Here is a 16,328-nt window from a genome sequence, read left to right on the forward strand (position 1 = left end):
ATTATATAATTAGAGATTACATTATTATTATTAGGGAAAGCACCCTCTGTGCAGTTTTAGAAGGAAATGAGCTGTAAGATTTACTGAGCATCTTGCAGAACCAGCCACAGTTCTTCTGGAGACTTTGACCGTCACACTTGCTTCTTATTTTTGCAGCAAAACCCAGCAGCATTCTTTTTTTTTTTTGTCTGAAAAGTGGTCTCATGTAATATGCTGCTTTCTTTAGTGACATACAAACATTTTTCTGTAAAGTTTAATTTTGTGCTGGAAAACTATTGTTTGGAATTCTAAAATGTTTTTGTACTGAATCAATAATAAAATAAAAATCTCTAACAAAGTTTGTACTAAAAAAAATAAGGTGCCTAAGACTCTGTCCCACTAGTTTTTTTCTGCTACTTCACTGACATCATAAAAGTAAGGAGCCAGGGCTTTGCTGCCTTCTTAACTACCATTCCAGTGGGCGGCTGGCAGTGGACTCCATACAACTCCTCACATAGCAAAAAAAAAAGTACAAGAATCAGGTGGGATGAGAGGCCCTACTGACATTCTATGCAGCCTTTATTTTAATGGGACAGAAAAAAAACAGGGCTTCTCACTTGAAGGCCTGTGCCCAACCTCACCAGTGCTGAATGTGCACAAATCCACAAAAATTTGCTAGTTGTTTTAATGGAAACTAAGCATAAATGTAGTTTAAGCATGTGTTCATATAATTGTATGAAATCTATAATTCAGGAATACATTTTAAGAAAACTTTTGTAATGTCTACAGCTATATTCTTCTATACTGAAAAAGCTGCAGCAGGGATGTGCACCTAAACAGATCTCTTATCGCTAATATGAAACAAATCTGCACCAACAATCCTAAATGTCCTGGAGGTGTCTAAAGAGGCAACACTATATATATTTCAGTTCTAAACAAATCAACCTGTCCTTCAGTAATGTACATGATGACGAGCAATTGTTTGGGGATAATGGTGATACTAAGAAAGCTGGTCAGCTGCTTGCCTCATGTCAGCTGTCTCGTGCTACTAAGGAACTCACAGAGCAGATTTGATCCCACTTGCCCAATTCTCAAAACCAACATATACTCCCCCACCTGTGTGTGTGCACAGACACATCTTAAAACTGTAATTTGTCCTTTGGGAGAAATTGGCCTTCATGGGCTTCAATTTAGAGACAGGACCATTCCTGGGGGAAAATATGTCCTGATAGCTGCACTCCCATCTGCTTAAGACTGCTAAATAAACCAGTGTCTTAAAAATTATGAACAGAGCCAAATCCATTTCACTGTGTGAGGACTCCTGATGGAAATGGGCCCTGCAAAGGAGGATTGAGAAAAATTTAGCAGCTACCATAACTTCCAAACAAGTCTTGAACTGATGTTTCAATGCATATCCTGAGTGTTGTTTTATGTTTGGGTTACAGGCAGCCTGTAAAACAGTGATGACATTAATGATTTTGCAAGTGACTATAAAAAAACTATAAACAAGTAAAGCTAGTTGAGACAACTAGGACATTACTGTGATACTTTCATAAATATTTCAAAAGCAAGTGTGACACTTACTTGCATGCTTTTTGTATGGTGTAATTTTCTTCTAAGACCTCCAGAGAAAAAAAAGAAATGGACAAGCTGAAGCAAAGTATATAGACAGAATGCAGGAAAACCCTCCCAGATGTCAGTGGTGAGGGGCCAGGCTCACGGCAGCGTCTCACTTACAAGCGCATTTTTTTTCCTGTACAGTCTGGCGAGGGTAAATAAAAGTCTCTTATATTGATGAATCGAGCCATCAGCATGAAGCAAGGTGAATGGAAGGTGGCACAAATGAGGGAGAAGAATATCATCAGCACTAGTGTAAACAGCCTGAAAGCTGAATGCTGCTCCATCACTCATGGTAGGACACTCCCACGGTCCCCCTGGGGTCACATTTATTTAGATCCAATGCCAAAGTCAGTGAAGCTTTGGAGAGAGAGAAAGAGGGGGAGGTTCAGAATTGCCCTGAAAGACTTCAATCTTGAGTCCTTAAATGATGCTGCATCTCATGCGTCTCCTTAAGGGGATTAACCATGTCCTGCTGCCACCAATAAGAGTGAGTGCTTATGAGGAAGATGCTACAAAACATAATTCATGCATTATACTAATGAGTAAATATACTAGAATCAGCACGATAGGTCAAGAAAACATCTGAAAATTGAAAAAACCAATATAATTGCTTTGTTCCAATACAGCTGCAAAATTGTCCCCCCTCATGTTCAGTCAATTCTTCTTCCTCTATGAAGGCTGACAATTTCCTCATCATAAAACATGTTAACTGACCTTATTGTCCACATTTTGGATTTCATTTGTTCAGTCTTGCTAAAGGGCTTTAAAACAAATGCAATATCCCAAATCATAAGACAGGAGTCTCTTTAATTAAACCCTAAGGCATTGCCAACAATAGCCATTATGAACTTCTCCTCCAGTATGTTTTAATTAGTTCCACAGACCTTCCAGTTTTCCAGGCACCTTCCACATCTCTACTGCCTTTCAAAGAATTTACCACTGCATTAAATGTCACTTAAGAACAAAAAAAAAAAATATTATTTCGAAAAAAAAATGTGAAAATACAGACAGAGCACTGCCCTCTGTTGGCCTACCCCTGATTACCCAAAATGCCATCACAACAGATTACAACTACTTCCGAAGAGTTGCACCAAGCAAACCGCGAAAAGGAAAATACACATGAATAAAATGAATTAACTTTGTGCATGTATGGCTTTGGGTACAAGTGAGTTTGTTTAACCAGAAATTTAGGGAAAGGCCAAGTTAGTGTGCTCATTTTTTTTTTTACATGTAAGTACATATGATCACAAAAAAAGGCTTCAAGGGCATCAATGGGATGTCTGAGAATGTTTGTTTTCTGCAACAAGCTTAGTGATGCAAGTCAACAAACTTCTTTGTGACATTTCTGACAAAAGATCCTTTAACCCTTTCATGCATTGTGTTCACACTAGCTGAGAGTTTATTTAAGGCAGCCCTTAGAAAAATATAAAACTCCCTTCAAACAATTTGGTGGCAAATTTACAACACTTTTACTCCAGTGTAACATAAAACATTATTTCTATTTCTCACAATCCAAAATGGCTCATGCAGACATGTTTCTGGCCGAATTTTTCTAAATCAAAAGGGACAACAGACTTTAATATCCAAATTAGCAAAGATTTGCACATTTAAAATGAGTCATTTGGTGAACAACTAGCAGATGTCCTAAACTGAATAAAACATATATACTGTTCAAAACAGCATTTTCTGTATTTTTGGTCAAAGTTTGAATAAAATGTATTTTTTGCCACATTCTGTTATTTTTGGGTGTCCTGTACCACTGCACACATTGTCTCTCTCTAATGCTTAACCACAACAAGGGCACTGCAAAGCCATTTACAGCTCATTATAGTGGATTTTAGTATTTTTACACACTTTTTAGAGGCTAAAATAGACTATTAAGTCTTTTAACTTATAACTTATATTTTAGTTATTTTAAAAACATAAATGTTAGTGACTGATTTTACTTTGAGCAGCACAAAGGAGCAACTTCACCGCTCCACAGTCCCCAGTTTGATCCTGAGCTTAGGTTACTATCTGTGTGGAGTATCACATTATCTCTGTGTGCCCATGGTATGGGTTCAATCCAGGTTCTCCAGTTTCATCTCACTTCCCAAAAACTTGCTGGTAGGTGCGTGAGTGAGTGTGCAAATGTGTGTGTACATGGTGCCCTGCCATGGACCGACATCCCATAAAGTTTCTGCTCTCTCTCCGATAGGTGTGTTTTGTTTTTTCAGCCTAATGATGGCCTCTTTCACTTGCATTGACACTTCTTTTCACCACATATTGAGAGTTCCCATGAGTTACCAAATGCAAATTCAACATTTGGAATTAACTTCGGACCTTTTATCTCCTTAATTTGTCATGAAATAATGAGGAAACAGGCCACACCTGGCCATGAAACTGCTTATCAGTCAACTATCCAATTACTTTTATGCCTGTGAAAATGGAGAGGCTCTGTAAATGACTATATCCTAAACAGTTACTGCAATATTTTTGTTAAACACCTTGAATTAAAGCTGAAAGTCTACACTTCAATCACATCTTGATTGCTTCATTTCAAATCCATTGTGGTGGTGTACAGAGGCAAAAATACGAAAACTGTCACTGTCCAAATACTTATGGACCCGACTGTATATCTCTCATGTAAATATTACAACTTTATGTAAGCTATGCGTAAATATCTATTTCCCAATGAAACCTTATCATAAATACATGTCAGTCAACAAAATTACATTCAAACAGTACCAAACCTCAATCTGCTGCCAGGCAAGCAGAGGCCTAAAAGAAGAAACAGCACAATGATGAGAGAAAGCAAATCAATGATGAAGGCATATTGTGTGCATGTGTACAGTACAGTCCCAGAAGTTTGAGCTGCTCCTCAACTCAGTTTCCTTTGTTTGGCTTGCTGTGCTGCAACATGCTGTCTTTGGCTTTGGTGTCCTCTCCAACCCACAGTGCGTTCCTGACAAACCGAGATGCTGTGTCTTTGTCCAGACGAGCTGCTTTTTTCTTATCTGTGATCTCCTTTACCCTGTTCATATAAGTTCGGACTCTCTCCTGTGGAGTGTAAAGTTAGGTGTGAGTTGATTTTATCAATCAAAAGTTGTTGATAAAGTCCTAAATAATAAGCATGTCTCAATGGACTTTACATGCTCTTGAAGATACATAAAGTTAGCATTTAATGTCATGTTATGTATTATTATAGCAAAGCATTACAGCTTCAGCATTTTGGCAAAATCCACAGTCAAATTCATGGTTGTCAGTGATCGCAATAAGTCACAATAAATTAGGGGGGAAAAAATCATGGCCAGTAGTCTTATTTTTTTCCATCTCATATGATTTCGATATTTATTGGTAATCACTATATGTACACTCAACAAGCACTTTATTAGGAACACTTGTACACCTACTCATTCATGCAATTATCTAATCAGCCAATCATGTGGCAGCAGTGCAATGTATAAAATCATGCAGATACAGGCCAGCAGCTTCAGGTAATGTTCAGACCAACCATCAGAATGGGGAAAAATGTGATCTCAGTGATTTTTCTGTGGCATGATTGTTGGTACCAGATGGGCTGGTTTGAGTATTTGTATAACTGCTATTCTCCTGGGATTTTCATGTACAACAGTCTCTAGAGTTTACTCAGAATGGTCCAATAAAGAAAAAACATCCAGGGAGTGGCAGTTCTGCGGACAGGCAACAAGAAATGCCTTGCTGATGAAGTCAGGAGAATGGCCAGACTGGTTCAAGCTGACAGAAAGGCTACAGTAACATTCTGTACAACTGTGGTCTGCAGAAAAGAATCTCAGAATGCACAGCACGTCTAACCAGCCAAGAACAGAATGCTGCGGCTGCAGTGGGTAACCAAAACTGGACAGCTGAAGACTTTTGGCACATTTACAGAGGGATATTATTGGGAGGGGTGCTGGGGGTTCTCAGAAGAATGCGTACACTTTAAATCTCTGTAGAGTGCCGCAGGAATGAGTCTTAAAACCCGGAAATTAGTTAGCACTTCCGGTTCCATCTTCACGAAATCAATGAGTTTTTTTGAATGGGTTTTTGGTTAAATGCCTGAAATAAGGTGTGTGGTTAACACAGACTCAGGATATTTTCACGTTTTATTCTAGGAAATAAAATACATCAGTATTATCTCACTCGTGATTTTTTTAAGCTTTTACGTGTCTTAAAAAAGGCGGTTGTTAACAAGTGGCTAAATGGGACTACAGAGGTTGTCAGGGACATTAAACGTCATCACGCCGAACAGGAAAACTCATCTACTACACGCATAAACAAACAGAATTTTCTCCAAAATGATGCAACATGTACACATTCCCAAAAAACAGTGGCGGAAGATTCATCCACAAAAACAGCCCACTGGATCATTATTAGGGAACATGTTTTTTTTAATAAAGATCGAAAGAGTTCTGAATAGAAAAATACTCTTGGCTTTTTGTCGAGGGAACTAGGGTGATGCTAACTTCCGGGTTGGCCTAAAAAATACGTCATCCCTGCGGCATGGGAGGTGCTTTGAAAGTTAGTCACGACCACTCCATTAACGGTGGTGCAGCCTCTGACATGGCGGAACGAACGGACCCGAGTGCTCAGCAGCAGGGACACTGTATTGTAGTTGCATTAAAAAGCTGACAGATATATATATTATTTACTGAATTGTTTGTGAATGCATTCAAACATTTTTCTTTATCATACAAGTGTCTTCATTCCAACCAGTTGAGTAGCAGTTTAAAAAGGTCGCGTTAGCCAGGTACGAGGCTAAAGTTGGCTTATAATCCGGATTTTCAGTTCCACCTTAAAAACGACCAGCTCTTACTGGTCTCGCGCCTGTAGATGGCGCCAATAGCGCACTAATATCACATACAATTTCTTACAACATTATTTCATTCTCAAAACGTCCTAAAAAGTTGACAATTTCATACGAAAATAAATGCAAGGTATTGTAGAAATACTCTTTTGATGAAATTTAATAATCGGTCTGTGAACATGGCATTGAGATTATCAGATGTAGGCAAACTGCACTTTCTGCCTAATTGTACTGCCTAATAATACATTATACTTACTTTCATATAAAATGGTCTCAAATGCCACAGGGCCATTATTTGACAAAAAAAACCTCCAGTAAACTGCACATTGAGTATTTTGAAAGTATGCTTTCATGCAGAATTGTCAGATTTTTGAGACACTTTCATAATGAAGAGATAATGGTATAGGAATTAGGCATAAAGTGTAAACAAAAACAATCAGGAAAAGATGCTCGCAAATAAGAGGCCAGCTTCAGCCTTGTCACCTAGTTATCTTTTTAAACTGTCAAGGTGAAATGAAAACATTTGTATGATAAAGAAATAGGTGTGAATGCATTGACAAACAATTCAGTAACTACCCATATGATCTGTCAGCTTAAAAAATGCAACTACAATACAGTTTCCCTGCTGCTGAGCACTCGGCTCCATTCGTTCTGCCTGGAAGAGCATGCTTTATCTTTAATAGGGTGGTATGGTTAATATTCAGAGCACCTCCTACTCCAAAATTAACACAATAAATACATTTTAGGCCAGAGGAACATGGTAGAAATCTAAAAGCTGAATCATAGGTTTCCACCAAAGAAAACAATGATTCCGTCTAAATTCCACACAAAATGTTTGCCACAGACATGACTGGGTAGTGTCACTCTGCTTGACAGCGAGAGAATATGGTGATACTTCCCAAACAGTCAGCATGGCTTATACACTCTTGAATGACAACAGCATTGCTACGATATGGCATACAATGTCTTGATCCTCAGACTATAGGGCAAATGCTTTTACAGTTATGCCAGGGTTTTCAATAGGTGATGAACAAACAACAGAAAAGCAACTGTAGTTCTGATTATACCGCAGCACTGTTGACTGGTCACAATCACAAGACAGAACATCCCAAAAGTGTCGATTAATTTTCTACATCACAGGTCTGAAAACAGCGCTGGCTATAATTCAAGTAACAAGTTTATATTAATGCACTCTTTATAAAACATTATCATTTCTATAAAAAACAACTCAAAACATTTCTGGGATGTGCTTTTATTAAAAAATAACCAATGGCATCATACCACCCCACTGTTGAATAATTTTCTACAAAAGCATGCCCCATTGTGATTTACTCCGTACATAATGGATTGGCAACCCAAAATTTGTCAACAATAATAGTCTGATAATCAGATCCTGAATCATAAAAGCCCAGCAAAGCAGGCCTTGTCTTGCAGTACATTTACAGTCAAATCCATAAATATAATAAGCAGGAAATGAAGACAGTTGTCGTAAAGGCCTGGCAGAGAAAAACCAGGGAAGAAAACCAGTATCTGGTGATGTCTACTGGATCCAAAATTCAGACTGCAAATGTCCAAATATTTATGGACCTGACTATACAGTGCAAATATGCTACCTTCACCAGCCACTTATTTGGAAGTTTAGCTGTCAATTGTAGCACATGCAGAGTTGTTGTCTAGTTCCTATAGCAAAATGCAGTATTCTTTATCAACACTACTCAATACTTATAAATGCTGAAGAGTACAAGAAAATCTCATATGGCTGCTATTCATCTTGTATTGCACGGACTGGTTTTACATGGTTCATATGATTCAAATGCATCTCTGAAGTACAGCATATACAATACTCCAATTAAAAAATCAAATGCATCAGTTCTGCACTCTTAAGGTTCAGATTCTGGACATTCTATCAATGGGCAAGCTGGATACAAATAGATTTATTCATAAATCATTCACAGGAGAATTTACACAAGAAATCTGGTATCCATGAAGAGTCTGTATTTTCAGAAAAAATCCTAAGTGTGTATAAGAAGACTAACCAATGTAAACCTCAACTGATCAATATCAAATCATATACTTTGCACAGATTACTACAGATTACAGATTCCCTTATCCAGCATGACTTATATTAACAAGTTATTTGCAGTCTCTATCAAAAACACATCCTCATGCTAGTTCACTAAGTCAAGGACTAATACTGTTGCAATTTGTAATTCCCAACCTCCAACCAGTAACAGCCAAAGAAACACCTCCTCAACTTGTTCAACATGTCAACCTGGGGTAGTCTTTTTAACTACCAGATCCTTCCTAGACGTTAAATCAGCATGGCCGTGCCATCCACATGAATGCCAGGTAACATCCTCACGAATGCTATGACCCAAGGTTTCCCAGCAGAACATTGCTCAGAGAATCACACTACGTCCATCGAGTTGCCTTCTTCCCATAGTGCATCCTGGTGCCATCTCTTCTCCAGGTAAGTGATGCAGATGCACCCAGCCATCCACATGATGTAAAAGAAGATGTGATTCAGCAGACCAAGCCACCTTCTTCCATTGATCCATGGCCCAGTTCTGATCTCACATACCCATTGTAGGCGCTTTCTGCTATAGACAGGGGTCAGCATGGACACAATGACAGGTCTGCAGCTACGCAGCCCCATACGTAGCTCTTCTGTGGGATCGGACCAGACGGGCTAGTCTTCGCTCCCCACGTGCATCAATGTGCCCATGACCCTGTCTCAGGTTGTCCTTCCTTGGACCACTTTTAGTAGATTCTCTGACCCAGTCATCTAGCCATACGTATACACACATATATACACACCGATCAGCCATAACATTATAGCCACTGACAAGTGAAGTGAATAACACTGATTATCTCGTTACAGTGGCACCTGTCAAGGGGTGGGATATATTAGGCAGCAAGTACACAGTCCGTTCTCGAAGTGTTGGAAGCAGGAAAAATGGGCAAACCTAAGGATCTGAGCTACTTTGACAAGGGGCAAATTGTGATGGCTAGATGACTGGGTCAGAGCATCTCCAAAACGGCAGTGGTTAGTACCTACCAAAAGTGGTCCAAGGAAGGACAACCAGTGAACCAGAGACATGGGCACCCAAGACTCAATGATGCATGGGGGAGTGAAGGCTAGCCCATCTGGTCTGATCCTACAGAAGTGCTACTGTAACACAAATTGCTGAAAACATTAATGCTGGCTATGACAGAAAGGTGTCAGAACACACAGTGCATCGCATCTTGCTGAGTATTGGGCTGCGTGGTCAGAGTGCCCATGCTGACCCCTGGCCACTGCCAAAAGCGCCTACAATGGGCACATGAGCATCAGAACTGGACCATGGAACAATGGAAGAAGGTGGCTTGGTCTGACGAATCTTTTACATCATGTGGACGGCGGGAGTGTGTGCGTCGCTAACCTGGTGAAGAGATGGCACCAGGATGCACTATGGGAAGAAGGCAAGCTGGTGGAGGAAGTGTGATGCTCTAGGCAATGTTCTGCTGGGAAACCTGGGCCCTGGCATTTGTGGAGATGTTACTTTGACATGTACCACCTACCTAAACAGACCAAGCACACCTGTTCATGGCACCCGTTTTCCCTAATGGCAGTGGCCTCTTTCATCAGGATAATGCGCCCTGCCACACTTCAAAAATTGTTCAAGAATGGTTTGAGGAACATGACAAACAGTCATGTTAACTTGGCCTCTAAATTCCCCAGATCTCTGATCTTAGCATCTGTGGGATGTGCTGGAAACAAGTCCGATCCATTGAGGCCCCACCTCACTGGAGTCCATGCCTCGACAGGTCAGATCTGTTTTGGCGGCACAAGGAGGCCCTACACAATATTAGGCAGGTAGTTTTAATATTATGTATTTATATATTCCTCCCATTAGGGGTCACCACAGTGGATAATTGGTCCACATATTTGATTTGGCACAGTTTTTACGCAGGACGCCCTTCCTGACGCAACCCTAACCAATTTTGTCTGAGCTTGGGACCGGCACTCGGAGTGCATTGTCGTGTGCAACTCTAGTGGCTGGGGTCAGATCTGCTAAATGCTGCAAATAAAAATAAAACATTTAAACCTGACAGTATATTCTCTACTGAGCCTCTAAAAGGACATGGTGATGGGGAAAAAAATATGAGATGGGAGCAAAATTTATATTTCAATGCTTTTGTGTTCCAGCCAGAAATTGTTGCGTTCTCTTGCAAAGATATTTGCATTCGCGAGAGAAGGTCCAACGTCTCTAACACTATGAAGTATGATCTGAATCAAAAGCCCTTGTTGTGCTAAAACTTGCTTACAAATTATAGTGATACCTAACAGGCATGAAAAGCTACATTTTCATGTTCATGGGCTGCCATGTTATGTTCACTATCTGTTAGAAAGAAAAAAAAAAGTTGAAAAAGTACAGACTGAATAAAATACTGATTCTTACCAGTTCCTGTTTGATTCCATGATCTTTCGGATTCACTCCTTGTGTTACCAAGTACACTAATAAAAAAGAAATAAATTAGTTTAGACCTTGCCATAAAGTATGGGTAGTAACTGTGCGGTAAAGACTGCTGAAATACCCACTCCAGAATAGGGAATTGACGGCGTATGCTGACATTAAGTCCAGTTTGGCTTGCTCAAGGGGGCCAAGCTAGAACAAAACAATTAAAACAATTAGATAATGTCCAGAACCCTAAACTTTATAGATGGGCATCATATGACCACTCCTGCCCCATGCATGCATTTCATAAAATTTATTTGCTGTTGCAATATTTATATACAATAAACCTTTAGGCGGTCGCCCTTCGACACGGACATGAGAGTTTGGATCACATATTGGACCGAGCCCACAGAAGACAAGAAACCAGTCAGGTATTCCGCAATTTCGGTAGGGTAATCCTCCAGAAAGCCTTCGTCAGCCATGACTATAACCTAAAGCAAAAAGAAAAATAATTTAAAATCTTATTTACCACAGTAGTGTATTAAACTGTTTAGTCAGTATTAATTAAAATGAAAAGGCCCATTTACACGTGTGCTGTGATTTAAAAATATAGCATGAATTATATATAAACAATTTAAAGAAAGGCACTATCAGGTTAAAAAGCACACAGAATTCTCCTTCTGATTATTCGCTTTATTCACAAGCAACAACAAATTAGGAATTTATTTCACCTCGCAAGGGATCGCAGCTGAAAAAAGATAGGGACCCTAAACAAAAAGGCACCACGCATCTATTTCCGCTTACGTCATGATACATTTCAAAATAAAGGGTTGGAGAATTAGGAACAAGTAAGCAAACACAAATAAATAAATGAGTGATTGTGATGAAATTGAATCAAATTACAAACTCATACAAATTTATAGATAATTTCTATTTTTATTTTTTCATTACTGAGCTTAAATCACCCAGACAGCCAAGTAGTGCAGGCCCGACGCTGGCGCAAAGTCACGTTCTGACTCTGCCTGTGTTGTCACAAAATCAGAGAACGGATGTCATTTTAAACATCGGCCCAATGTCAGCCCAGCCCGTCGGACAAAACCTGGCGAGCGATTGGGCGCCGACTGATATTTTGATTGTTCCTTTTGGTTGGTTTTTAATGTTTTAGAATGTTCTATCCCTTGTATAATACAGTGCTAAGTCATTCGCCTTTATGGCAGTAGTGATGAGATTATTTAAATTAATTTTATTAAAAAAAAAAAAAAAAAAAACACAGCAGGATCATATTAACTAAAATACCTTTATTAAACAGAAGAGAGCAGTATTCGGTGTGTGCGGCGCGCACGCATGAACGTGTGTTTCTCGCCAGCTTCCTCTTCCTTCAGAATCTTCCCCATAAGCCCACATACATCTTTACGATGTCTGCGCAACGTCTCCGTTTTTATCTGGAAGACGTCTTTAGGCGTTTGCTCATCTTCTTCATTACGTCTCCGGTGGCTTTCTCATCGTTGTCAGCAGACGATGTACGAGGGCCAGACGTTAACATTTTATTTACTGATTCTCCACTCCTATAATCCCTAAATATTGCAGTTGCTTGTAATATAAGTATACTAACACTTACATATGAATATATAGACAAATCACATGTAGGCTCATAATATTAAAAATATTAGTGCTGTAATACAGAGCTCCTCTTTCTCCCTATATCTCTTAAACCCATCCATAGCCCTATTCATTAACAACAGCTCGGTTTATATGGTGAGGAGACATTTTAGTGTAATTGGGCTTAATTATAAGACACTATGCCATAATCATATAGCATGGTGTTCAAACTACTGCCATTTTTAAATCGCCTGAGAGGTATTTTAAAAAATTTAAATTAAAAGCTGGCCAACTATTAAGAATGTTTAAAATTAGGCTCCTAGTCTGAACATTGGCTGTCGCCTAGATGTTAGGATAATTCACAGAGGCTGTGCCTTTGGCCTCTGGCTGTAGCTTGGTTGTGGAGGCCACCCTGTCAGCCTCTGGAGGGAGCTATGAAGGGGAGGTCACCACTTCGGCCTCTGGCTGGAGCTCAGCAGGGGAGGCCCCCCTGTTGGCCTCTGGAGGGAGATCTGCAGGGGAGGCTGCCTTGTCGGCCTCTGGATGGAGCTCAGCATTGGAGGCCACCCATTAATTAATTAAGATAATTTTTTGTTTATACAACATTCATGTTCAAAGTATGAATAATTTGTCATTTCACTGTGCACATTTCCAGTTCTCCCAATTTTCCCATATAAAGTAGGCAGGCAATAAGCGCTTCATCCAGGTCAGGGTTGCAGTGGATCCAGAGCCTATCCTGGGAATACTGGGCATGTGAAGGGAATACACCCTGAATGGGACACCAGTCCATTACAAGGCAGCAGACAAACACACAAACACCTATGGCATTTATGTAAAGACAATCCACTCACTGACATGTTTTTGTGAGGTAGGAGGAAACCCACTTGGACACAAGGAGAACATGTGAAACTCCACACAGCTCAGGACTGAACCAGAAACACTGGAGCTGTGAGGCAGCAATGCCACCCACTGTACCACCGTGCTGACCTGTTAATTAATACTGCTGTTAATTTAATTAATTTCACAAAAATTAATACAGTAGTTGATATTGTGTAACAACAGATTTGTGTGAAATTAATTAAATGTTAAATGTAGATTTATCATTTAGAGATATACGGTCATAGGAAAAAGAAAGTTCATTCTCCTTCAATCCTATGTGTTTATTTATCAGGACCTAAATAACAATTGTGTGGTCCTCACCAACTTCTATAAACAAACAAATAACCTCAGGTGACAAAAAAAAAAACAGATTTATTAAAAGAGTAATTAGCAGCCAGGTGTTACTAATGAAATACACAAGATTAGTTAATCATAAATAAGTGTGACTATCTCTATAAAAGCAGAAATTTTGGCAGTTTGGTCTTCTGGAGCACTCAGATGTGTGTCTACATCAGAAGGATTGTTTACAAATGGAGAGCCTTCAAGATAGTTGCTGATTTTCCCAGGAGTGGGCATCCTAGCAAATATAAAGATATAAAGAAAAACCCAAGAGCTACAGGCCTCTGTAAGCACATTAAATGTTTATGTTCATGACAGCACAATCAGAAAAAGACTGATCAAGTATGGCTTTCATGGACGGGTGGCAAGGAAAAAGCCCCTTCTCTCCAAAAAGAATATGACAGCATGATTTAGGTTAGCAAAATTGCATCTGAACAAACCACAAAAGTTCTAGAACAATATCATTTGGACTGATGAGACCAAGGTGGAGATTTTTGGTCATCATGCACAGCGCCATGTTTGGCAAAAACCAAACACAGCATATCACCTACAAACACCTCATACCAACTGTCAGTCATGGTTGGAGGGGTGTTGATTTGGGCTTGTTTTGCAGCCACAGGAATTGGAAGACTTACAGTCAATGAGACAATGATGAACTCCACTTTATACCAGAATATTCTTGTGACAAATGTGAGGCCATCTCTCCAGCAGCTTAAGCCTCTCCAAAATTGGGTCATGCAACAGGACAATGATCTTAAGCACACCAGCAAATCTGAGCTGTGCACAAATTAATATCCTCAAACATCAATGAACTGAAGCAATGTTGTAAAGAAAAGTGGGCCAAAATTTCTCCAAACAATGTGAGACACTGATAACAGTCTCAAACCACCTATATCAATGCACATTCATGCAGTTATCTAATCAGCCAATCATGTGGCAGCAGCACAATGCAATAAATCGTGCTTGTACAGGTCTTCAGGTAATGTACACATCAAAGATCAGAATGGGGAAAAATGTAACCTCAGTGACTTTAACCATGGCATGGTTCTTAGTACCAAATCTGAGGCTATCATAAGCAGAGTCTCACCAAAACTGGACAGTTGAAGACTGAAAAAAAAGCAAGTGATTTTTTTTTTCTAATAGATGAGCCTGTAAACTTTGAGCCTGTAAAGAGCCTGTTCCCATGATAGCCTCAGATTCCTGTTCTTGCCTGACAGGAGTGGAACCCAATGTGGTCTTTGGCTGTTGTAGCCCATCCACCTCAAGGTCGATGTTTTCTGCATGCTGAAATGCTTTTCTGTTCACCACAGTTATAAAGAGTGATTATTTGAGTTACTATATCCTTCCTGGCAGCTCAAACTATTTTTCTCTGACCTCTCTTATCAACAAAGCATTTCAACCCTCAGAACTGTCGCTTACTCAATGCTTTTTGTTTTTTGCACCATTCTGTGTAAACTCTAGAGACTGTTGTTTGTGGAATTCTCAGGAGATCTGCAGTTTATGAAATATTCAGACAAGCCCTTCTGGTACCAACATCCATGCCATGATCAAAATCACAGAGATTCGTTTTCTTCATTCTGATTTTTGATGTGAACATTTACTGAAGCTCTTGACCTGTATCTGCATGTTTTTTGTATTGCGCCTCTGACAAATGATTGACTGATTAGATAACTATATAATGTGCAGTTGTACAGGTGTTCCTAATAAAATGGACGGTGAGTGTCCTTAATGTGTCCTTTTTTCCTTTTACATTTACATCACCATATCATATTCAGAAATGTGTAACAGAAATGTGATTTCTGTAACAATACTAATTGTGTCCTTTTTTCCTTTTACATTTACATCACCATATCATATTCAGAAATGTGTAACAGAAATGTGATTTCTGTAACAATACTAATTGTGTCCTTTTTTCCTTTTACATTTACATCACCATATCATATTCAGAAATGTGTAACAGAAATGTGATTTCTGTAACAATACTAATTTTATGTACTAAATACATAGTTACAGAAAATTTTATTAGGATAGACCCACACCTCTCTTGCATTGGAAGAGAATAATATCACAGGGAGTTTAAGTATCATAGTAGCTAATAACAGTGGCTAATGCAGTATTTAGGTTCCCTATATTTTTGGGGCTAGTGGTCCTGTGCAGAGAGATGCCCATCAACTGTGCACGAGGGGAAAAGACAGAAGATTGATAAAGAAACCAGCCAAACTCACTTATCAGACCAAGCTGAGAACTATCATAATATGACCTGATTTCATGAGTTTATCCTCATGCAAACTATTTAATCTAATATTGATGTTTGCCATCATACAAACATTTTTAACATTTTATACTGTGTTCCCCAGGACAAAGCAGGACAAAAATTTACATAACACTGCCTTATTTAAATACTGATAGATATCTCAGGGTATCTGGAAAACGAATTATATTAAATAATTCACCAATGTTAACATCACACAGCTTAAAAATAATACATAATACTACATAATCTACAGAGGTTTTAACTAAATGGCCTAGGTATAGCATTAAACCATGCAGGAGCCTACAGAGCAAACCATCTGACACATTATAAATTTTTGAGTTTTGCTACATGAATGGTGTTTCACTTGCTCTCTTCCACTCTTTAACTGCTACATATCTAAATATAATCAGTCGAT

At 39.1% G+C, this 16,328-nt stretch overlaps 1 protein-coding gene across 1 annotated transcript; it reads right to left on the minus strand.

Moving 5' to 3' along the window:
- Window positions 1–2,389: 2,389 nt before the first annotated feature.
- On the minus strand, window positions 2,390–11,717 carry c1d (C1D nuclear receptor corepressor). Its single transcript, XM_026941612.3, has 5 exons — window positions 11,574–11,717; window positions 11,190–11,333; window positions 10,986–11,052; window positions 10,846–10,901; window positions 2,390–4,638 (listed from the first exon to the last, which is right to left on the minus strand). The coding sequence occupies exons 2-5, from the start codon at window positions 11,322–11,324 to the stop codon at window positions 4,465–4,467; spliced, it is 432 nt and encodes a 143-aa protein (XP_026797413.1). The 5' UTR covers window positions 11,325–11,333; window positions 11,574–11,717; the 3' UTR covers window positions 2,390–4,464.
- Between the last annotated feature and the right edge of the window lie 4,611 nt (window positions 11,718–16,328).

This window comes from Pangasianodon hypophthalmus, chromosome 3 (genome assembly GCF_027358585.1).
Source record: "Pangasianodon hypophthalmus isolate fPanHyp1 chromosome 3, fPanHyp1.pri, whole genome shotgun sequence".
NCBI lineage: Eukaryota > Metazoa > Chordata > Actinopteri > Siluriformes > Pangasiidae > Pangasianodon > Pangasianodon hypophthalmus.

What these genes read in the sequence shown, in the direction of transcription:
- c1d (XM_026941612.3), bottom strand. Translation starts at nt 11,324, where the DNA reads ATGGCTGACGAAGGCTTTCTGGAGGATTACCCTACCGAAATTGCGGAA. An exon ending in CGAAGGGCGACCGCCTAAAG is followed by an intron (nt 11,053 to 11,189) that starts GTTTATTGTATA and finishes GTTTTGTTCTAG; the next exon opens with CTTGGCCCCCTTGAGCAAGC. An exon ending in ATGGAATCAAACAGGAACTG is followed by an intron (nt 4,639 to 10,845) that starts GTAAGAATCAGT and finishes TACACTCCACAG; the next exon opens with GAGAGAGTCCGAACTTATAT.